This window comes from Aythya fuligula, chromosome 6 (genome assembly GCF_009819795.1).
Source record: "Aythya fuligula isolate bAytFul2 chromosome 6, bAytFul2.pri, whole genome shotgun sequence".
NCBI lineage: Eukaryota > Metazoa > Chordata > Aves > Anseriformes > Anatidae > Aythya > Aythya fuligula.
The window spans coordinates 28,098,235-28,121,133 of record NC_045564.1 but is presented as its reverse complement, the minus strand read 5'-3'; the positions used below and the strand labels follow the sequence as shown (position 1 = coordinate 28,121,133).

General features: G+C 46.2%; 1 protein-coding gene across 4 annotated transcripts in view; it reads left to right on the top strand.

Annotated features, from left to right (window-relative positions):
- Window positions 1-22,899, top strand: part of BIN1 (bridging integrator 1) — an 86,968-nt gene that overhangs the window by 29,310 nt on the left and 34,759 nt on the right. For all 4 annotated transcript variants that reach the window (XM_032190214.1, XM_032190212.1, XM_032190213.1 and 1 more), the window contains exons 2-6: window positions 7,045-7,125; window positions 13,999-14,053; window positions 14,455-14,549; window positions 16,495-16,590; window positions 20,625-20,732. In XM_032190214.1, coding sequence (XP_032046105.1) covers window positions 7,045-7,125; window positions 13,999-14,053; window positions 14,455-14,549; window positions 16,495-16,590; window positions 20,625-20,732 — 435 coding nt within the window. The remainder of the gene's footprint in view (window positions 1-7,044; window positions 7,126-13,998; window positions 14,054-14,454; window positions 14,550-16,494; window positions 16,591-20,624; window positions 20,733-22,899) is intronic.

The following is a 22,899-nucleotide window of genomic DNA, read 5'->3' as shown; positions in this document are numbered from 1 at the left end:
GTTGGAGACGTTAGCAGATCCTGGTAGCCCAGGCTTTCCAGAGTGAGTGACATTAAAGCAGGGAAATGTCAAAGCCCAATTTAGAAAAGTGATTTGATCACAGGTTGGAATTGAAAGTAAAGTACTTACTAGCTTCCTCAGAAAGAGTTGAGTACTATAAGCGTGGCAGGCTTCAAAAACAAGGAAACCATTTATGTGGCTCCTCAGAGATGTTTGTCTTGCTGGGATGGGGAATGTGGCAAGTAATATAACTGCAGATGCTGAAAGAGTAAAACAGAGGATTGGGTAACCTGGGTAATGAAAATCATCCTGCCTCTTTTCCTTGTGCTGAAGATGAGTTCGAGGTTCTGGCCACAGGTCTAGGAAGGCTTTTACCTTGTGCTTAGAGCTCTGCCCGTTCACATGGCAATTTTGACTTAGAGAGTGAGACAGCAATTCTCCTGACACAGTGTGTGAGACAGCTTCTTGAGCTCCAAGTGCAGGAGGAGCTGAGATCTGCTGGATTGGCTAGCTGTCCTCTGCTTGGGCTGAACGGGTCTGGGGGTTTGGCCCGGTTCTCGCTGAGTTTACCTACAATCTTAGGACATTTGATAATGACCTGAACAATGAGTGCTGTGATTGACCAAGGGATACACATCACTATCGTGTAACTTGAGAAAAGAATCTCCAACCCCAAAGGGAGCCAAGCATTGGAGGAAGCGTCTTAAGAGTGACAGGCTTCATGAGCTTCCTCCAATTAGTCTTCATAACAAATACTGTGAAGTAGTGGAAGTACCTTTACAGAACAGACAAATACAAAACATCTCTTGTGCTGTTACTGTAAGAAAACATAATAACCTCCCTGTAGTACCATTGCTTAACAAGTTTGTACATCTTTTTGCTTTTGTTTATAAGCATTGGGAGATGTTCCAGTGCAGCAGCTAGGTGAGGCTTTGCAGTGTTTTATGATGGATGCTAGCTGCCTTATCCAATGAGGAGGAACTGAGCAGAGTAATTTTGGTTTGCTTGAGGTCTTGGGTGAAGTGCATGGTGCAGTTAGGAATAGCTTATCCTCAGAAGGCTATCGCTACAGGCTTGTGCCCTGCAGTTCCCTCAGTTAAAGCCTCTGAGTTTAGATGGAGGTTTGCAGCTGCTATAAAAAAAAAATAAAAATTGCTGCAGCCAAGCAATCTGCTTCTTATGGTTCACCAAAAGAAAGGAAAAAAAAAAAAAGTTTTCAGCAGAGTATCAAAAGGAAAACGCAGAAATGAAGCGGGTGTTCTTAGATCAGGATGGTGCAATGTGCAGCCACAAAAGTAGGGCAGGTCCTTTGTGTACCCCTTTCTTGGGGATGTTACTCACTACCTATGACTCAGCCTTATGGATAAGCGGACCATCATTTCCAGCCACGAGACTTGAAAAAAAGTCCCGTACCTGCTGTGTGTATGTCTGCATCTCACTTTACACCTGGCGTGCAGAGACCAGAAACACGGTTATATCCTTCAGATGCTAACTTCAGTCTGGTGAAAGTTGCTGCCTTGAACTGTCTCTGAGCCTATTTTGGGGTAGCAGGTTACTCCAGGAAATAATTCAGAACGAGAAACTGGATTTCCTGGATTTTTTTTTTTGTATTGGCTGTAGAGTGAGCAAGGAGGATGAACCTTGTAAGGCAACCCAATATGACATGAGTCATATTAAACTTGAGTTTAAACTAGAGTGAGTCATGTTAAACTCGAGAGGTGTGTCCTGAAGGTGCAGGTCATGGTGAGACTGCTCCTTAGTAGCTGTCAGGGGCAGATATTTGAGATGAGCCTTGAAAGCAGTGCAGCATGACTCTTGCTCCTATCGGACATTTAGCAGTATAGTGCCATGTAGGGAAGGTGACAGAGACTTAGATTTCTTTGATGATTAGCCATATTTGCCATTATTATTTAGTCACGTTTGGATGTATATTGCATTTCTGATTGAATTTCTGACAGAAGAAGGAGTGAGGTCTTGGAGTGGGTACTCAGAAACCAGACGATTAACCTTCTGTTGCTGTCATCTTCGGAGTTTGGAAACTACCTCTGAAAGGGCCTCACAAGATCCTTCCCCTGTGCAGAGTGGATGCAGTCCTGCTTAAATCACACCTTAAATAGTTGTCTAATTTTTTTTGGAAGTCTGCCATTAGCAAAGAATCTCCATTCAGTCCAGTCTATTTGAATGCTTTAAGTTTGTCACTGTTAGCAGTTTTTTTTATATTGCTGTTGTTGCAGTCTCAGAACATCCAGTGTGACCAGAAAATTATTGTTGTTATATTTTATTATTATTCTTTTTAATAGCTGTATTTTGGTTTAGAATACGGCAAATAAATGCAAATTCATACAGGCTTTAGTGAGAGGGACACCTGTGAAATTAGAAGAGCACAGAGAGCACCCCACCCCTCTGTACCTCTGTTTCCCATTTGGCAGCTGGGGATGCCCGGGATAACTGTGATCACCCTGTGACATGCTGAACAAATGCCCCCCTTTTCAGCTGGATGGCAGTGACATTGGACGTGGATTTCCCAGGTTATACAGGAAGTCTCTAACAAAACACTGTATTGAACCCTGCTTTCCCAACGATCTGTTGAATTTTGCCAGCAAACAGAGGCAAACAAGAGCTGCTCTGTCTGCGCTACGGGTGACACTGCCCTTTCCCATTTTCCAGTGATCTCGCTGATTGCTCAGCCCCGGGAATAATTTTCTCAATTTAAAATGCAGTGCTAAGACCTTTGGGGTTTCTTCCTGTCCGTCTCATCCTCCTTTGTCCACTTATTCCAAAGAAAGACTCGATTGTGCCAGGCTGGGACGAGGAGGCCGGGCTGTCCCCCGCCGGGCCTACAGGCGGGCGCCGAGGCAGCAGCGCGGCCTGCTCTGGGGGGCAGGTGGGGGGCTCCTGCTCCTCTCCCCAAGCACAAAACCCAAGTCCTTCGCTGAGCAGCTCACATCTCACTGGGGCAAAGGACAAAACACTTAAAAAGCTTGTGCAATTCCCTTTGTATCTTATGAAGTTACGGGGCTTTGCTTGTTCCATTTTGACTTGGGTCCTGTTTTTCTCCGCCCCGCCTTCTGTGTGTCTTCTGTGGAAGAATGGCCTGAGGTTGAGGATTTAGTTGTTCTGTTGCTGGTTAACCCACTGGCACATCCCAACTTGTTGGAATTCAGAATTAGTCACAGTATTACTGGCTCTTTGCCTAGTTGGTAGGTAGTTGAAGATAATGCACTGGGGTTGGCAGATACAACAGGAGTCAGAGGCATTTGTGAGGGAAGGAGAGGTCAGGAGCTGGAGGGATTTAGGAGCAGAGGGGCCATGTCCATCAGGTGTGACCACAACCCCTTCTCTGATACAGTGTGGAGTAAGAGATTTATCATCATTTGGTATCCACAAGTTGGATCTATTGGTGTGTTGTTATTATATGCGTGTTGTTAAACCACCTCATTCATGCAAAGTATGCCTTCCTTCATCTGAGCTTTCATCTTCCACCTTTTGAAATGGTTGCTTTCCTTAGGCAGGGTCAGGATTTCTCAGGTCAAGGGCAGACCAAGGAGCCTAGGCATGGTTGCTGCTTAATCTTTTAAATGCCAGATCCATGTCGCTGCCCGGTGTGGTTTGCCTCCAGACAGCAGCTGACAGATCACACCAGCCCTGATCCGCCCTGAGATTTGGGAGCCACGGCGGGGTTCTGACTCCTATCCTGGTAAATCTGCTCCATTAATAGCTATCAAAGAGCCTGAAGTTTCCATCCGAACTTTATCTGGCTTTGCAACGAGCTGGAGGATTAGAGACCGTCACAGGGGAAGGGAGGGAGCAGCCGTGGCTCACCCGGAATAGCCTGACCTATGACGGCACGTACCAGCCTGGGGACGGGAGTTGTCCTGTGAGCTCACGGGTTATTAGCAGAGAGAATAGGCATGCCTGCAGTCAGCAGCACACCCAGGGCCATCTGCTCCATCCCTGGCTGGTTTAGGGGATCCAGAGGGATCCCTTAGTACAGCTCGCCGGTATGGCGCTGTTGGGAGAGCTGGGAGCAGGTCTGATGAGCAGCCTTGTGGAGCCATCGTTTTATACTCCTCAGATGACTTTTACATTTGACTTCGGGGCTGATTGTACAAGGCAGATCTGTTTTTGAGGGAGGGTGGTGGGAGAACGTAATCTGTGCCATGGAGCAGTGCAGAAATGTTGTCTCTGCTGTATCATAGCAAGTAATGAGGCAGACAGCAGACTGCACGAGGCTGCCGTTTCCCCCATGCAGAGCTGCTCCTCAGCTGAGCATCACTGTTGCAGCAGAAGCTTTTTCCGCAGAGCCAGCCTGTGAGTCAAGAGCCCATTCCAGTGCCAAGTGTTTTGCAGGACAAGTGCAGAGCCCCTCAGCACAGCGCTACAAGAGCTTCCCAGCTGACCCTGCACTCAGTGTGCCTGTCCCCTAGGGAGCAGTGGCACTGCAGATTAACTTCTTGGACATGTGGGAAGCAGGAGCGCAGGCCATCTCAATGAATGGTCTGAGGGTATAGATGCACAGAGGCTGCTCTAAACCTTTGACCCCTGGCAACATACTCCAGATTCCTCTGAGTTAAACAGTCTCCTTCCCTCCAGGCCTGAAAACATCACATCTCCTGATTAGCCAGACAGATGTATTGCCCCATAAAAAAACTCCTTTATATCCATATCAGTTCTCTTGATCTTCACTTTGGGAACTTCATTCTGCTTTTTAGTTTGCAGCTCTTCTTCTTGCTGGGCACTTCTGGTGTGATGGCTCTCTTCATGTGCCAGACATACAGAAAGTCACCCAGCGGATGGGAAACTCTTGCTCCATAATGGATCTGGTAGCTCAGGGGAGTACAGCTGACCATGGGGGCCTTTGAGCAACATCCTCAGTGGAAGAGGCTCACCATGCCGCTTGGGGAAGATGAAGCCATATCGAACCCTTCATGCTTGTTGGAATGGCAGAGAAATGTGTAGCCTGAGCAGCGTTCCTGTGGCATGCACATGAGCAAAGGAGGCGCCAATAGCTGATGGAGAGGACTCTGCCTCTCCACCTTGTGCTGCTTTTCTTCCAGTCTCCAACAAGCTCGTGTGTGCCAGGGGCTTGAGAGGAAGATGCGAATACTCATGCTGTCTGCATCCTGCTGTGTAGACAGTTTACTAAGTGCATTAGTCATTCATAGCTGCAGTGCTTGCTGCTGTCACTTGAGCTGTGGAGAGCTGTGCTTCTAGCTGGAGGTTTTGGGTTCAGTCCTCAGTCACAAGCAGGGCAGTCCTCATGCGCGTGCGTCTCCCCCTCATCCTTTACTGCCACATGAGTACCTCAAAGACTCTTGGATTTGAAGAGAGGCCACTGAACAGGGGGAGAATGAAAATCATTGATTCTCTCCTGGACATTCAATCCCAGCCTAAATAAGGGGATTTCTGAGCTGAATGGCTATGCTGGTTTATTGTGCGCAGCTTTAGAGGCAGTTACTGCAGACAGGGGTAAGCTGGGGAATGTGTTTATATGAGAGAGAGGGGAATTGAGATTAGCCTCAGAGACGTAACACAAACATCCTGCACCCTGCCTGTGCATTAAGGTGAGAGTGGGCCAGCGTGTGAATGTTGCATCCCATTTCATGGGCCGTCTCAGTGCCATTTTGGGGACTGAAAGTACAAGTCTGATCCGTGCTCTGCAGGAAGATAACCCTCCTCATGTTCTCTGAAAGGATCTGCAGGTTGCAAAAGAAGTTGGAAGAAGCTGGTTTAGGTGGCTGTCACAGTCAGCCCATCAGAGGGGCTGGGCTGGAGATGCTTACTAGTGGCCTCCCTGTAGACCTGATGGCAACAACCTGCACCTGCTCCTTTGTCTGGGTCCTCTGAACGTGGCAGTTGAGATCTATGGATAAAGGCCTGCTGTGTTCAGCAGAGCAAGAGAGACTTCTGCTTTCCAGTGCTTTCTGCCTCTCTGAAAGTCATGCTCTTACCAGACAGCACGCCCTTCCTTGTCCAAGTGCTCTTGCAGCACCCTTTCTTGCCCACCTTTGGCTCCCCAGAATCTCCTCTGACTGAGGACTGGGTAGGCTTTTCTGCATTTTTATTGGTCCTGCAAGACGAGGCTTTCTTTTAGGCATGATCAGGTTTTATTTTTGATTAAAAAATGTGTTTTAATCAAGCTTAACCAGCTCTACTCCGTACTCTTGTTTTCCTGCTGCGAGAGTTGCTTGGGGCACAGCAAGTAAGTGCTGCCCTTCTCCGCAGCTGCAGTTTGTCTGGCCCTGTTGTGATGGGACCTGCCCTCCTGCCCCAAAAGTGCTTTGTTCAAAGCCCTGGAGCGACCCACTTAGCTGCACAGAGATTATTAAAAGAGAAATGTGATAAGGGAAGTAGTCTGATAAGGATTTTTTGCAGGCTGTGGGGAGCTGTGCTGTGCTGAGAGGTGGTGAGAGGAACAGGGCTGGCTGCTGACACTCAGATGTGACACAGTGTCCCATAGACTCATGGTGCGAGGTCCCCAATTGCTCTCAGCAGCCAGCTCCTGCTAAGCATGTGCATAGTGAGAAAAGGAGGAAAGAAGATGGACTTTCACTGCTCCATCCATATTCTCTTTCTTAGGATGTCTCTGCACAGCTTTATGTGTTTGAGGGCAGCACACTCCAGCTGTTCCAGGAGCAAAAATCCCAGCCTGTCTGGACTAGTCTTGTGTTAAACCAGGATGAGCATAACCACAGAACATGAGGTGTATGAGGGATGTGGTTTGTTTCTGGTTGGTCTAGGAGATTGATAACTGGGTCACTACTGCCTTGTTTGCAAAAAGCGTTAGACATGTGAAGAGCAAAGAAAGTTGTGCTCTTCTGTGCAGCAGAGTATTAGAGATCTGAGTGCATTCTGGTTCATCTGCAAGTCCTTTTTCAGATTGTGACTGTGTAGAGAAATACTCCAGAATTTCTGAGTAAAAGAATAAGGGAGACATTTTTTAACCTTTCTTCTTTCAGCCTCATGAGCTTGCAAGTGTTTCTTTGCGTTTGCTTTGTTTCATCTGTGTTTGAAGTCTCCCATCTTTTTTCTCTCTTTCTGCAGGTCCTTCAGAAGCTTGGGAAAGCAGATGAAACGAAAGATGAACAGTTTGAGCAGTGTGTGCAGAACTTCAACAAACAGCTGGTAAGAGAATTGGAGATATGTAATTACACCCAGGGTTTCAGTATTAGTTTCTAATCATCTCCTACAATATGCAATTAAAGCACATGAAATTAAATGATGCCATAGTCATATTGAAGTGACCCACAACTCTTAACTGTTTGCTTACAAGACTTGACACTGTATCTTCCAATTCCGCTATCATGGAGTGAGTGTATGCTAAAAACTAATTCTGGTTCTGGACCCAAGTTTGGGGGAAAAAATTACTTCAACCAGAACATTTTCTTCCATTAACATCTGCTGTGCAGTATAGTTTTTTCCTGCTGGAAACAGGCATAAGAGCAACATTGCCTCTCTGAAAAATGGATAGGAGAGGAAACAGATTAAAAAAAAGAAAAACAAAATGGAAAAATGGTAGATTCAGTTTCCAAAGAGCAAAAGAGAGGCAAACAAAGCAAATAGTGAAAAGGGAACGACCTTCAATGGATAAGATCTAAATCTAACTTCCTCTCCATCTTTGCACAATCCCTGCGTCAAACCCAAGTCATCATTCTTTTAAGTGTCTGCTTCTTGCTTCTATTGTAACACACAAATATTTTAATAATGTAGCAATTCCCCCTGCCATGGACAGCAGTAGGATTATGTCTTGACCTGGGATATGTTTTTGTAACTGGAACTTTCAGCCACCCAGAGAAGAGGAATTTACAGGGCTGGCTGAAGCACAGCCGTGCTTGGTGTTAGGGGAAGCGTTGCTTCTGTTTCATGGCAGGAAGTGCATGCAACACCAAAGCACAGGTGGTGCTAAAGAAAACCTTTAGACCATTTGTTTCCTGACATATCTAAAGCCTTTTTTTTTTTTTTTTCTTTTTTTCCTGGAGCTGTTAGTGGCAGCTGCATCATGTCTGTTAGGACTCAGCAGATGTGATTCTGTGTCCCAAAATCGGCTGAGCCAGGATTTGCCACAGCTGAATATAATGAAAATCTTTCAGTCTGACTTGGACTTGTATCTAACCAAGGCTGACTACAGATTCCTGGAGACTAATGATCATTCTTTTGGCAGCAATAGTAGCTGTTGCTTCAGAAGTACGTGCAATGTCTCTATAGCTTGTCTACCAATGGTATTCTCTAGGACACACGGGAATACAGTTTGGCTTCCTTCTGGGGACATGACATTGCCAGTTGTGACTTCTCCATATCACTGTTGAGACCAACTATCAGCAATTAGGAAATCTCCTTTTTAAGAAGAAAAACTCGGATTCAAACCTTGATCTGGCTGTCCAGAATGGCTGTTCAGTTTCCAAAGCCATCAGTCCCCATGGTGCATTGAGAAGCCTATTAAAGAAGCACGACCTCTGTACCCCTTACTGCTCAATTTCTTTTGCCATCTTGCAGGGACAGGCCATGAGCTAAACTCTCCAAACAATTTGTCAAAGGCTGCTGTGCATTTGCTGCTTGTGGTCTCTTGGTTTTCCTTTTGCCCTCGGTTTCCCTATCAGTAAAATAAATGCAGGCAATGCCTGTTCTACAGAGTATCTACAGAAAAGTGAGTTAGCTGGATTGTTATCTAGGGACCAGGAATTACGGTGCTAAGGAGACTGGGGAAACAACGTTAGCTGCATGTGCATATAAAGCCACTTGCTTCCATTTGCATGTATGCAATATGTGTGTATGGTATGGTGTGCGTGAGAGCTCCGTGCCCTTTCCTTACAAAGTGTGCTCCAGTTGGAAGCGTTAAGTCTGGAGGAAAGGTGAGCTTTTGCTGTGGGCCTGTAACAGAATAGCTCTCCTGGGGAGCTGGCTGGGGTGCAACCAGAGGGTTATTGACACAGGAGGGGAGCTTTGAAAAACATCCTGGTGGCACTGTCCTTGTTTGCTCAGTTGGTTAGAGGCTCCTCTGATTCTAATGACTGCTCTGGGCCATGCTGACACATGTTCCAGGGGGGAGGGACAACTGTCAATGAATGGGGAGCAGGTCTAAAAATAGTTTATTATTTCAACTAAAGCATCTTGTGGTTCTCCCAAATGGTGGATGAGTGGACATGAGGGAAGGCATTGCATTTTCCAGAGGGTTCTCCATTCAGGTTCGTATGAGATCACCACTCTGAGGTCTCAGAATAGTGGCAGCTTTTTAGATCTCAGACAGATGGATTTGCTACATGACAAATGAGCTGGGCATAACAATGCTGCTACAGGGCTCCCCTGTGTCTCTTGAAGGCCCACCGAACAGCACAGTTGGCCCACGTGTTACTCCCTCACGACAGGTTATCTCTGGCAATTAGCCTCCCAGCTAGGTCATTGGAAGGCTCCTCTCCTTCCCTGTCCCAGTGTCACTTTTGTCCAGGCACCAGCACAAAAGCAAATTGTCCTCGGAGACCTGGGAGCAAGAGACCTGAGATGTGCCAGGCACTGGCTTCTCTTCCCCTGCACTTGAAATGCTCCCGGGAGGGAGGGAGCGAGGGGGAGGCTGGCGGCAGCCCTTATACCTGGCACAGCCGCTGGGTTTGATACCTTCGGGAGCCTTCCCTTGAGTGGAAGATCTGGGTTGTTTTACAGCATTTCACAACGAGTGCCCGGGAGACAAGCTGCTGCTGGCACGGGCTGCACCATCGCTGCCCACGCTTCACAGTGCTCGACTCAGCCTCGGGGCAGGCAGCGCTGCTCTGAGTCCCCACGGGGTGCTGCATTTAATCTTTGCTCTCGCAGTGTAGGTTTGGCTGTGGATGCTACACCTAAAACCCTGTTTGCAGGCAGAGAGGAAGCACGCCACGTACATAAGTAAATCCCACAATGTACGGTTTGTAAAACTGAAGTCATTATTTAGTTACTCCAAAGTGAATTGTTAGAGAAAAAGAAAAAGAATGCAGTTAAAACTGTGACATGCTTCACTCCTACACATCTTCCTGGCATCGTGCTCGCCCTTCTACTGCTCCTCTGGGTCCAAAGGTCAGTGTTTGTTCTGGCGGTGGTGGGGTGCTGGAGTGAGCCGTCAGCACCTGAAGTCCTGCGCTGTCAGCAGTGTGATGCTCCTCTTGGCAGTTTCGTCGTTCTCTTTCTAGGATCTGATTGGCAACATTTTTGTATGTTTTCCAATGTGCCTTTGAGCCATCTCCTATGTCTTAATTTCTCAAGTCCTCTGCTATCCTCGGAGACCTGTGTTCCTCTCCCGTGAGTCTTGTTATGAGACTCATAACTCATGCAACATAGAATAACTGCTTGTTACTGCTATCTATAAAAAAATACACAAAGAAAAAAAGAAAAAAACAACATGAGAAGCGCTGACAGCTGTGCCACACAAAGGTAACTAAAAGTAAAGGAAAGCAGCCATAAATACCAAGTCAATTGGAGAAATTGCTGTCACAGCTAAACCAAGCAAAACAAAGTTACAGGCTGGCTGAGAAAAGTTCAGACAAGGCAAGATTGATGCCTCAGTTCTGAGGCCTTGCAAATTCAGTGCAAAGCCTGTGGCCTGTTGCAGAGATGGCCATACTTTATTGCAGGGTTACAGGACATCTGGCACAATGCCCAGAATTGCTAATTCATGTGCAGAGCTATCAAGATCTGACTGTCAGCATTGGGAAGGCTGGGATGCTCTCCTCTTCTGCCTGATAAGGAGCCGTGGCAGTCTTCTGGGCCCTCTGTGCTTGCCTCCTTGTTCAAGAGAGTGAGGGGTGAGAAGTATCATCTGGAACAGTTGTCTGCTGTTGTAAAAATAATTGGCACAAAATCTCTTCTTTAGAAGTTGGGGGAAAATGTTTTTGGAAACTTGTCTTCTACCAAGAAACAGCTCTACTGAGAATTACACATATAAATAGTGCTGGGTGAAAGGTGTTATAAATGAAACACACACACACACTCCCCAAATAAAACAAGAAGTCCCCAAAGTACTTTTGTGCTTTTCTTTCACAGAGTTATAAGTAATATGTAGTTCATTTGGGCTTTGAAGAGAGAGCTCTTCCAGCTGCCCCAGTGTAACTCTTCAGTGTTTAAATATCCATCTTCCTGCACATACAGCCCTTCACATTATACCTGGTTGTATTTGTTACAGGCTCACAGGGTTGCATTACACTGATTTCAAGCATGGCAGCATGACATTTCTTTGCCAAACATCTTTAGGGCCAACCATACCCTATAACTTCCCCTGCACACCCTTAGACCTCCTGTTCTTTGATAACTGGGAGCTATATTCATTTTTCAGATTCCAGTTTCACTCTCATCTACTTTTACTTCTAAGTGTAGGAAGCATCTTATGTGTGTGCACTCAAGGGTACAGAAAGCTTCTGTACAGCATTTGACAGTGTCTAACTACTTGGTGAGAGCTGTTTATGCAGAATCGTGGCTGTACGTGACAGCCTGCTTCAGCCTGCCTGAAGAAGCAGGTGCTGCACGCATGGAGAGAGAGCATTTGCCAGAGTTTCTTAGGAAACCATTAATGTTTAAAACAATGAAGAGAAACCCTTGTGGCAGCAAAGGAGGGAGCTGCTGCATCGATGGCAGGAAATAAAACAATGGAAATGCCAAAAAGAGACTTGGAGGGAAGCTCCAGGTACAAGCCACCCAGGTACCTAAGAGAGCTGGGGTTCTTGGACAAACTGATAGTTGGACCTCGCTTTGAGTTGTTGTGCTTACAGATCTTACAGGCTATGAAGACTATTCAGTGTCTTAGCAGGCTAAGCACTTTGAAAATAAACCCCAGAGTCTTGGAGAGCCTTCAGTGAGGGCTGGCTGAAAAGCCCCTGGTGGTTGCAGGGTACAGCACTGCGTACAAGCTGAAGGTACACCGTGGTGGCACAGTGCCTGGCTGGGGCATGTGCTTTTACGAGGCTACCTGGGCATGGCTGTAATTGCACACTCCAGTATTTTGGCCCTGACTTACAGTTTTTTCAGGTGACCTATCTAAAAATCTGTCCTTGTCGATTTGATGTTCAACTGCAGTGCCAGTGGACCTATCAGAGATCCTTTTGTTACCCTGACTTTGGGACTGGTGTTTAGTCTGGAAGAGTCCCAGGGCATCGGGGTTCTCTCACGTGCTGCTGTGGCAGGACTCAAGGCTGTATGGGCACAATTGTAAAGGTGGTTTCTGATTTCAGGTGCTATAGTTTTCAGTCACAGTTTGATACCCAAGTTTAAGTTTAAGTCACAGTTTAAGTTGAGTGTGGCAGGCAGGTTCTGCAGCAGACCTTCCCTGCCTCTGAGTTTTGGATAACCTCAAGGTTGTGTGTTTGAATTTAGTGATTCTTAAAAAACAATACAGCTGCAAGGTGAAAATGTATACAACTGAGGGGTTTTGCACGATAGTTTCCTCTGTGCCATTTCTTCTCCGATGTGACCACTGACCTTGCCGGTTCCAGTCTGTGGTTTCTAGCACAGACTCATTCTAAGCAAAGACATCACTGCTTTTCTCTAAGCCCTTCTTGCTTGTTGTTTTGGCCACAAACAAACTCATACTACTGCTTGTCAGCTCAGCCTCTCCGATGGTCCTCTGTGCATTTGATTACTGGCATCTCATCCCTGGTGGTTTCTGATTGCACCACAAGGAAGTTTCATCTGCCCAGGTTTCCCCATTCACCTTAAGCCAGTAGAGCTCTACATTTTCTTGCTTTGTGTTCTAAGGCCTCCTAGGACTTTTGCAGCAGATATGGTCACTGTCCCTTTCCTTTTGTGCTCTCTTTGGGTCACCTTCCAATGCTTCTCCATCCAGCTGGAAGTCTGGCTTCCTTTTATAAAGGCAGTCAGCTCTTTGCCATCCCTCATTTCTTTTGTTGCTGTCAGTAGGAAGAGAACAAATGTGAATTCATCCAAACTTTTGAGGTAAGGAACTTAAATCAGGTGTAGTGCTTGGAAGCAGATGGATTTCTCCACAAAGATATGCTAGCACTGCCACTTCAACTGCTGGGCAGATTTAGCCTCTGCTTAGAGAGCACAGCTGCACTGAAAGCCCAAAGGATCAGGGCATGAGCTCGGTTGAGGGAAGAGGTGGCTGACTGGTGGGGAAAGCTGATGGGAAACATCTGCTTGTAAGGCTATTAGCTCTGAGGCAGCTGTCAGAGAGGTCCTGTGAACTCGCTGTCTCCAGAGTTTTCTTCAGCTGTCAAAATTAGTTGTGCTGGGGGCCCCCCATGGGACAAACTGGGAAGGAAAACGAGGCATGGCAGCAGGCTGTGAGGAAGGGGTGAGATGTAGCTGTTGCTTTCCTGTGTCCTTGTTTTTACAGCTACTTGGGGAGATGGAGAGAATCCAGTGAGATCCCACAGGGAAAGGGAAGTCCTTTTATAACAGAGATCTCTGCCTTTCAAACTTCTCTGTACTCCTTGAACACCCCAGCAATTGTATCTGTATAGGTGTCCTCTGGTTTGCTCTTTCCCATGCTTTGACATCCTCTGTGGTGGTGTTGGTGGCCTCTTGTACATACTTTGCACTGGGCTTTTGGTTTGCAGTGTTATAGGAAAAATTGGTGAGCTTAACTGCTCCCAATCCAGTTCAAAATAAGACAATTACATTTATCTCCCATATCCTACAGACACCCTTCGGTTACATGTGTTGCATAGACCTACTAGCCCTTGGCTTACAAATTAATTGTCTTTTGGACCCTGTCTAGTTGCCAGTATGAAATTAAAACATTAAAGCTGGCTCTGCTGCGAAGAGCAAATCACACTTTACCCACATCAAATTGCTCAGTAGTTTGGTGATATTGTTGATGCATGCAGGTCACCAGCTGTGGACCTACGAAGAAGGCTGGAGGGCCATGTGGTTTCCCTGTTAATATTTGTTTAGGCTGGTTAGAGTGCTGATGTTCAGCCTATCTGCAAGATGCATTTTCTTTATTTAGAAATGTTGGACTCCTCCCTCTTACACTGTCTTTGCATGGAAGGTTAACTGGTGGTTTTCTTGTTTTCACAGTCGGAAGGCACGAGGCTGCAGAAGGATCTCCGAACTTACTTGGCTTCCGTAAAAGGTAAGATCAGTGTATGCAGAAAACTGTTTCTGCTCAAGACTTACCTGTGCAGTGAGGCTTTTGCAGCCATCCCCTTTCTGGTGTTTCCTATCCCAAGGCAGGAGTTTTAAGGAAAGGTCCGCCTTGTCCGGGTGGGGGATCTCTCAGACTCCTTCAGGATTTGCTGAGATGGGATGGGGTTGTGCTTTAATGCTGGGCTGGTGTGAACACAGAGGATTTGATGCGACTGCATCCTTTCTCCCTCTGGCTACCTGCCTTTTCTGTGTTGTCCAGGGGCAGACATCCCATACGGAACAGCTTAGCATTTGTTGTAACCCATTCAACATCTCCCATGTCCCTGGTCCTCAGGATAAGGGATAAAGTGTTTCCCTGTTTCTGAGGCAGTTACCTCTCTTTCCTAGCTATGCATGAGGCCTCCAAGAAGCTGACGGAGTGTTTGCAGGAAGTTTATGAGCCGGATTGGCCTGGGAGAGATGACACAAACAAAATAGCAGAGGTAAGACTCAGCCCAGGATGTGGGCTTACCAGGCTTGGTGTGTCAGAGGAGATGGGCTTTGGAAGCTGTGTCTGTGAGCTAAATTCCTTCAGACACACAGCTTTACAGCAGTAATCAGAGAGACAAACTCAGCGTTGAGAATAAGGGAAAACTGAAGGGATGTGGTCTATATTTTTGTCTGTGTGGGGCACTGTTTCCAGGTGCTTGAGTGGTGCAAAGAGCCCTGTACTTATGTCCACAAGCAACTTTGTTCTCTCAACAGTGGCTAAACAGGGCCAGGGCATGCCAATGAGAGTCTGTAATAGATTCATCTGGATATATTGCTCATGCTTCATGCAAGAGGAACGGAAACCTAAAATCTATGCCCAAAGCATGGTCAGTCCAGCCAGCCATTGTGTAGCTGCAGTCACCCTCCTACTCGCAGCAGTATCACCAGCTGCCATATTTTGCTTGCCATCTTGTTTGTCTGAGCAATATTTCCCCCCAACCTGCTGTTCTCATCCCTCAGTGAGGTGATGCCTGTCCAACTTGCCCAGGTGTTTTCTGTGGAGCTTAGGGCACAGCCTGTCATTTGACATCTTGGATGCCCCTTGGCTTGTGTGTGTGGTGGGTCCAGCTGGAAGCAGACACCCTCTGCTCTCTTGCTCAGCTGTTCAGCTGAGCAGCAGCTGTGGCAGTTCAGCTCTGTGGATCCATCTGCCATGAGGCTGCAGGACAGAGCTTATCTGCAGCTGTTTATGATGTTGAAGCAGTGGGGAAGGCATTGGGAGAAAAGCAGGAGAAGGATTCTTCCCTTTCCTCTGCTTTCCCTGCAGAATTCTCACGTGAAATAACATTTACGTCTTACCCAGGAAATACTGACTTCAAAGCAGATAAATCAAAAAAAATACTGAACGTTTCCGGGTCAATTCTTGCATTAACATGGAAACTTTCCATTATGAAGTGGTCTTGCAGTAAATAACAAAGTTGTAATTTAGTTGGTTTGGCTTCACATTCTTTGTTGGCCTTGTTTCTTTCTGAGCTGCTGTGTTGCTTCCTGGGAGACTGTCCCATCAAAGAACTCAAGCCAGAGAAGTCAAAAGAAGCACGAGTCCTGACAAGTACCTGCAGCTACTCTGAGGGGCTGTAGGAATATTTCCAGCCTCCAGCTCCCCATTTAATGCCTTTCTGTCATTTGGGAAAAGGGAAGTGGGAGATTAGTGCTATTCCTGACAAAAAATAAATAAACCAAACCAACCAACCAAACAAACAAACAAAAAACCACCCTGAAATTCCACCATAAAGAGGACTTTTTTTTTTCTTGAATAGTTTAGTCAAAACTTTTTGACCAAGTGGAAAAACAGGAGGGAGTGACAATCTCCACCTAATCCAGGTTGTTGATGGGAAGTTGGTGTGGCTGAGGAAAGATGAAGGATGCACAGGGTGAGGTGCAAGCCGTGAACACAGCCTCCATGGGGCCAGGTGGTGTGAGGGCTGAAGAGTGTTGCTATAGCTTTCTGCTATTCATTATCTTTCAGAAAGCTGTGTTAGAGCAAAGGAGAAAATGGTGCCCAGTGGTGTCAGGTGTCCCATTTTTGTGGCTGCTGGAGGAAGGGGTCTTGGAGGAGAAGGTGAAGGGAGCCTGCTGTTCATCTTCCATTCTGCCTTATGGACTTGGACTAGCACAGTAGAGGAATGGACAAGCCCTCAGTGGAAGTCTCATGAAGGGTGCTGTGTCCGTGGAGAAGTTGTCTGAGTTAGCAGCATCAGAGTTTCTTTTCTGTATCTACATTTCTGCCGTGATCTCAGTTTTCAATTAACTTTTCTGCTCCTCAGTTTTTCCTAAGAAGTGACTATTTCTTAAGAGCTCTGGGGACTGAAATTGTTATCTGCAGCACTCACTGAGACAGGCATGAATGCAGAGCTCTGTCCTTTTAACAGTTTGCTCATTACTTTTGTTTTTCAGAACAATGACCTCCTCTGGACGGATTTCCATCAGAAGCTGGTGGATCAGGCGCTTCTGACCATGGATACTTACCTTGGCCAATTCCCAGATATTAAAGTAAGATTCTCCTTAAGCCTTTTGGTCTAGAGTCACAGCAGATGAAAATTCATAAGAATCAGTTCCCTGCAACCCTATGTTCTTTATGTGCGTGCTGTGCTGTTGCACACTTCTCTTTCAGAGCAGCCAAGATCTTTGCAGCCCTGGTTTATGTGAAAATGCCATGTTCTCCTTTGGGCTTGAAGCAACAGAGTGAAGAATCCAGGGGAAAGACACTGATGAAAAAACATCAGTACAAAACTAGAGGATCCCTACAAAACCCCGCTGTGTCACAGTGCAGGAGGGTAGTGTCAGCAACAGCTCACAAGCTCTGTGTTTCTCTTTCCAGTCTTTTGTTGTGTTTTTTTTTTTTTTTTTTTTTTTAAAAAATTCCCTGTAAGTACAATGTGTTGAGGAAGTGATTAGTGGCAAATGTACTTTGTAAGTAGAGGCTGGTGTGGAAGGCAGATTTCTGTGTTCCCTGAAGTCCTGCCGCACATATTATCAGCTCTTTGCCAGGAAGGGGAATGCTGAATGTATGTCTTTTGGAGTGAGGTCGTATCCAAGGACCTGGGTTTGAATGATGTTATGTAGGTTCCCCTTCCGCTGTTGTCATCTCGCCATTCGTTTTGAGAAGGTTATGCAGGAAATGTCTTCGCCATATGGAAGTGCTAATAATGATATCACCATATGGGAAATATCAGCTTGGCTTCTTCCCAGTGAAAACAACCCTTTCCCCACCACATGGCTCTTAAAACGTTTGTCAATATTTGTTGCTCCAGGAGGCTTGTGCTGTATCAAAGCGGGGCAGGTCACAGGCTTGAAAATAAGCCCTGAACAGCAGTGTCACTGCCTCCTGGGGCTCCTTGGTTTTGCTTCATTTTTCCAGCATTCTCTGTTCCTGGAAATCCAAGGTGGGGAAGGGTGAAGAGGCTTGCTGTTTCTTTCAACCCGCTGAAGGCTGTAGTGCTGATCACAGCCCACAGTGTGAGCCTGTGCAGAGGTTTGTGCACTGTTTCTTTAGCAGGAGGTTTTGTTTCAGGCTCTCTGTAGACTCAGACTTCTGCACTGCTTCTGACTAAATAGTTTTTTACCAGCATTTTGTGGCTGTGCACTAGGTAACCTCAGTGTCACATTTCTTCCGTGCTTATTACTGATATCACGTTCTCAGTCTTCAGGTGATACTCTAGAAAATGGGAAGTTAAAGCACTTCCGTGCACAACTGAAAAAAATGCTTTAAAGAGAGCACTGCTTGCCTATACCTTTCCTCCTAAAATGAGTGAGAATTTGGGTTTCTGTTGGTTCCTACAGTAAGATATGGATATATTTCACTGAGTTCACCATTTGTTTAATGTTTTCATTGGTATGCATTTGAAAAGGTCAAGATGGTTTTTGGTAGTTCAGATGGATGTGGTGTTCTCCTTACCACAGAGCAGTGAGAAATGCTCAGGTCAGACGTGGTTTCTTTGACTGGTAGAAATAACTGTAAGACTGTTGTTGAAAGTTGAAGCCAAACTTCAACAAGTTTGTACAGTTGTACAAAAGTATAGTTTGGCTTCAAGTAAGGAACTAAAGTTCTAGAGGGTGGCATGCAAGAAAGAAAAAACAGTCATATGTAATTAATAGAATACTTCGGTGTTTTTTTGTTGTTGTGGGAATAGTTTTCTGGTTTGTGTTTTCTGCAAAAACAAACTTTCTGCTTTCCCTGGAATTCTGGTATTATGATGATGAGAAAAATTGATTTACGGAGAGAAGATGATTTTAATTGAATGATGTGAGAGCCTAATTTTTGTTAATGGCCCAGTAATTCAAATGTGTGACAAGTTAGATCATGCACGTGGTGTTTGTTTGTTGAATTCTAACACATTCTGAATCTTCTTTTGCTGAAGAAGGCTGGAAAAGTTCCCTTGAATTTTTTGGACCTCCAACAGGATCCACAGCACGAATGTGAAAACGTAGTATTCCTTTAGTAAAGAGTTTAAGTTAAAGGGAAACGTTTTTCAAGTTTGGCAGGGGGGAGTGAACAAAATCTCTCTGTCTTTTCTAACTTGAGAAATGGGAACACAAAAAGTTCTTTATCCTTTCTTTGTGGGTCAGTATCTGTAGCTTCCTGGAATAGGGTTCATGTATAATCAATAAATATTTCGGAGTGAATTTTCGATTGGGGTTGCAGGGCACACCACGAGGGTACAGGTCTCTGCAGTGAGCTCGGGGAAGGTGAACCCTAACCTGAGTTCTGAGTAGCTGTGGAATTGGCAAATTTTTATCCTGCACTGAAACTGATGTGCTGTTTCTACTAGGCTTGAAACCAAGCATCAGTAAGAATTTATTTATTTATTTATTTTAAATGGAGGCTCAAATTAAGATGAATATATTGCAAAGGAATAAACCACGTCTTCGAGTTCAGCTTTTGCCATTAGGTGGTGGTGGGCTGCTGCGGCTCTCCTGGAGAGCATCTCCTGGAGATGGAGAGCAGCTCTCCTGGAGTCATACAAGGGAACTACGTACAGGTGGCTGTTTGCCTTGAGACAGAGATTGGCAAAACCCCTCTAAACTCCAGCTGTCTCTGCCAGCCTGATGTAAGGGAAATATTCATTCCCTTAGATCCCAGATCTGGAGTGTGTAGAAGATGCGTTAGCTCACATCTTGGAGACTTTAATGCTGCTGGAAGCCCCCTCCTACACCCTGTCTCCGTGCCCAGCTGGCAGCGTTTCCCAGGAGGGCAGGCTGCAAACAGGGTACTGGGAGGTGTCTTCTACAGCCCCTGGTTGAGGAGTGGCTCGGCTTCTTCGTGATTCCTCTCCTGGAGCGAGCTGAGCGCTCTGAAATCAGGCTGGGTGTGCGTGTGGCTGAGATCCTGCAGATCCTCGGTGACTCACACGGAGCTGCACCAGCGTTTGCTGGAAGCGCAGAGGAGCGTGTGTGGGAGACGTGCAAACTGGTCCCAGCTGCTCTGGCAGAAAGATCAGCCCCGAGCATGGTTTTGCAGTTTTATCTGCAGGAGCCTCGGGAGAGGAGACCACCTCTCCTTGCCAAGTGCAGGATCGGAGGGGGGGAATTTGCTTTTGCAAGTAAATCCCAGAGCTGATTCTTCAGTTTCTCTGAGTTGTGTGGTTAATTAGAAACCCTTCTGGCTCCTTTCTGTGTCATTTTTGTTCAAGTTCTCCAGTCTGTCTCTAGGCTGCAGATCACTGACACTGGACCAGGCCTCTCTGAGCCTGGGAAGACCTGTGCTCCAACCCAGATTGTCCAGGGTGTCTGTAGAAAGCACAGGAGGCAAGGGGCTCAGGGGGATTGGTGGTTCCTAAAACAAGGCTGCCCAGTGGGTCTGAGCCTCAATGAGGTGAAACTGGTGGGTGAGAGGGCCTGAGGGCACCTCAGGAGAGGGGGGTGACAGAGGTATCACAGAGTAACAGGCCACAGCCGTGATGCTCTGAGGTCTGGATTCTCACTCACGGACCTGTCAGGATCCTTTTCCTGAGTGTGAGCCTGGTACGCAGCTGGCTCCTTCCTTGCCTTTGTCACAGCTTGGGACAAAAGGGGGATGTTGTGTATCTGTGATACAGTGCTACAGCTTCTCCTTCACGCTTCTCTTGCATAATAGCTGGTTGTAATGGGCCACTGGCTGTGACTGTGGTCACACCAGCTGAGAAACACAGTGCTTCTGTCTGGATCTCCGGTTGCAGGGTCTGAAATGCTGTCCTAGGCATATCCTGAGCATGTGGAGGAGTGCTTCTGCTGTGCTGGCAACAGAGACGCTTTCTTGTATTCATCTTTTGAGTTTCTGCATGAACTAGGGCTGTGAGCTGGTTAGCTAGAGACTCGCTGCAACCCTCGGGAAAATGAAAAAGCAGAGGCTTAGGTGAGGCTAAATGAAAAATGGGAAAAGTCCTCTCCGGGCAACTTGTGTGGGGTGTCCAGTGGGTGTCCCTGTGCAGGCAGAGCATGCAGTGCTGTACGAGTTGGGTGGAGCTGAGGCGGGGGTGTTGCTGACAGTCATTTTGGTTTTGGCTGCCAGGGAAGATTGTCATGACTCTTTTCTCCATCTTTTGTAGTCTCGTATAGCGAAGCGAGGAAGGAAGCTTGTGGATTACGACAGCGCCAGACACCACTTTGAAGCCCTGCAAACTGCAAAGAAGAAGGACGAAACTAAAATCGCAAAGGTAAAGCAAGCAAGAGAGGACGTGCAACTCTCCTTTCATTTTGGGACGTCTGCTTTTGCTTAGTGAGCAGGTGTAAAGCACACCTGTACCTCTCTGCTGGACGTGCTTTGTTCAGAGAGAGATTGTGAACTGGTGGGGCTTGACTAGCTGTTTTCTTCTCACCTGTTTAATTCTCCTAGAAGGCAGGATGTGTTCTGCTGTCTTAGTTCACACCCACCATCATCAGCCAGCATCTGTCAGCAGCCAAGGCCTAGGCATGTTTTTCCTCAGATGCTGCAGGACAGAAAAGCCTGTGTGCCTCTGGGGAAGCAAAGTTTTGTAGTGCCACAGCAAAATTTTCCAGTTTGTCTGCTTTTTGGGACTTTCTGTCTCCCCATCTTAGATCAGCAGTGATAGTAAGTGTTTGGGTGTTGCTTGAGGTTGGTGGTATTTGTGAAGTTCTATAATGTTCTAGGACAGAGGCCTTTGGCAGAGGGAGTTACAAGTTTATTAGTGCAAATGCACCCTAAGTGCACTTGATGATCCTGTTCTATCGTCTGCTGACCACAATTACTGGAAAATAAATAAGGCTGAAAGCAGGAAAGCAAGAATTTTGTCTTGCTAAGGCATGGCTTCTTTCATTTCAGTGTTAATTCTGGAGCATGCCCAACACACAAGTGCGGAATTTTATTTTTAATTAAAGTAAATTTCATTAGAGATAGAATTTAGGTAGTCTTTTAATTGTAGCTGAAGAAAGGTGGTAATGCTAACCTTGTTCTAGAGGAAGCTTGTGGCTTTAGGATAGCCCAGAAAATGAGCTGTGGATTACTCCTTTACCCCGAGTGGATTTGAGCCCACATGCTCCACACCACAGGACAAATCTTGACATGACAAGTCCAGTGGTCAGGAGACACCTTTCATTTCTCTTTAATATAGAGCGTGGCACATCAGGACTCTTGGGGATAGAGGAGTGCAGGAAAAAAAAAAAAAAAAAAAAAAGCCTGAGCCTCTTTAATCTTTTAACAAAGCTGAGAAGGGTTGTCATCCTTTGCTTTGCAATTATTTCAGGTAGGAAGAATTTAGGCTATGTTGGAGACAATAGTGTGGCTCTGGCACGGAAGGAATAAGGTGCTTCTCTTTACCCAAGCAAAAAAATCTGCATTTACTAGCCAACTGACAAGTAATTTTATTTTTAAGCTGCCGGTCATCAGTCGTCTCCTCTCCTGGTGCATGCACTGTGATTAAGCCTGGCAAACAAAAGGGTGAAAGATTGATGGCTCAGGTGTCATTGCATTATTTGTGTCTTTGTGGTTCTGTATTCAAGGCATGAGGCCCACGACAGACTTGATGTTGTCTGTTGAAGACCGTACTTCAGTGTGTTCAGGGGTAAGAGAAGAATTTCCGTGGGATGTGATACTATTTTTTGGTGTGTGCCTCTGGGATCTTTGCTGCAGTGGCACTGGTGTTTGTAAGAATTCATTTGCTCAGGTTGGTAGCTGGTGATCTGCACCCAAGAGGCTGGCCCTTGTCATCGCTGCACTCACTCATGTTGCCCCAAATGCTCACATAAGATGTGTTTTTATCAGGGGATGTTTTGTTGTTGCTCTTTACTGTTTCCTTCATGTGTTAACTATGGTTTGGAGTGTGAAGTGTTGAGATGTAGGAGATGGTGCTCTGTTCCTGATTCAGTCTGTTCATGTACCTCTTAGTACTTGGTCAGACCCTTCTTGTTAGCCAAAACAGGCACTGCATCAGTTTTTTCCCCTGCTCTGTGCTGTAGGCTGTAAGCTCATGCACGGGTAATCTGTGATGCATCACAGTAGCCTGATCCTGTGATGGGATCACTGAGAGTCCCAAAAGTGCCTATCTTCCCAAATAGGCAGCTTTCACAGCCCAGTTGCAGTCATGCACTGCACTCACGTAGGGAGTTCACCTCTCCATTTCTATCACCACAGTTCTGCTTGTGTGACCTGTGAAATGGGTAAGGTGCAAGTGTAAGGTACTTTGAAATGTGATGACAAGCCCTGAGGAAAGAGAAATCTTATTTATAAATGACAGAGCGTACAATCACAAACTGACTTGAATGATGTTTCACGGTATTATGGTAATACAAACAGCATTGGAAATACTTTTTGGGGTTATGCAGTCTCTTTTTCTCTTCTAATTTACAATGTTCTTTTCCCAGGAC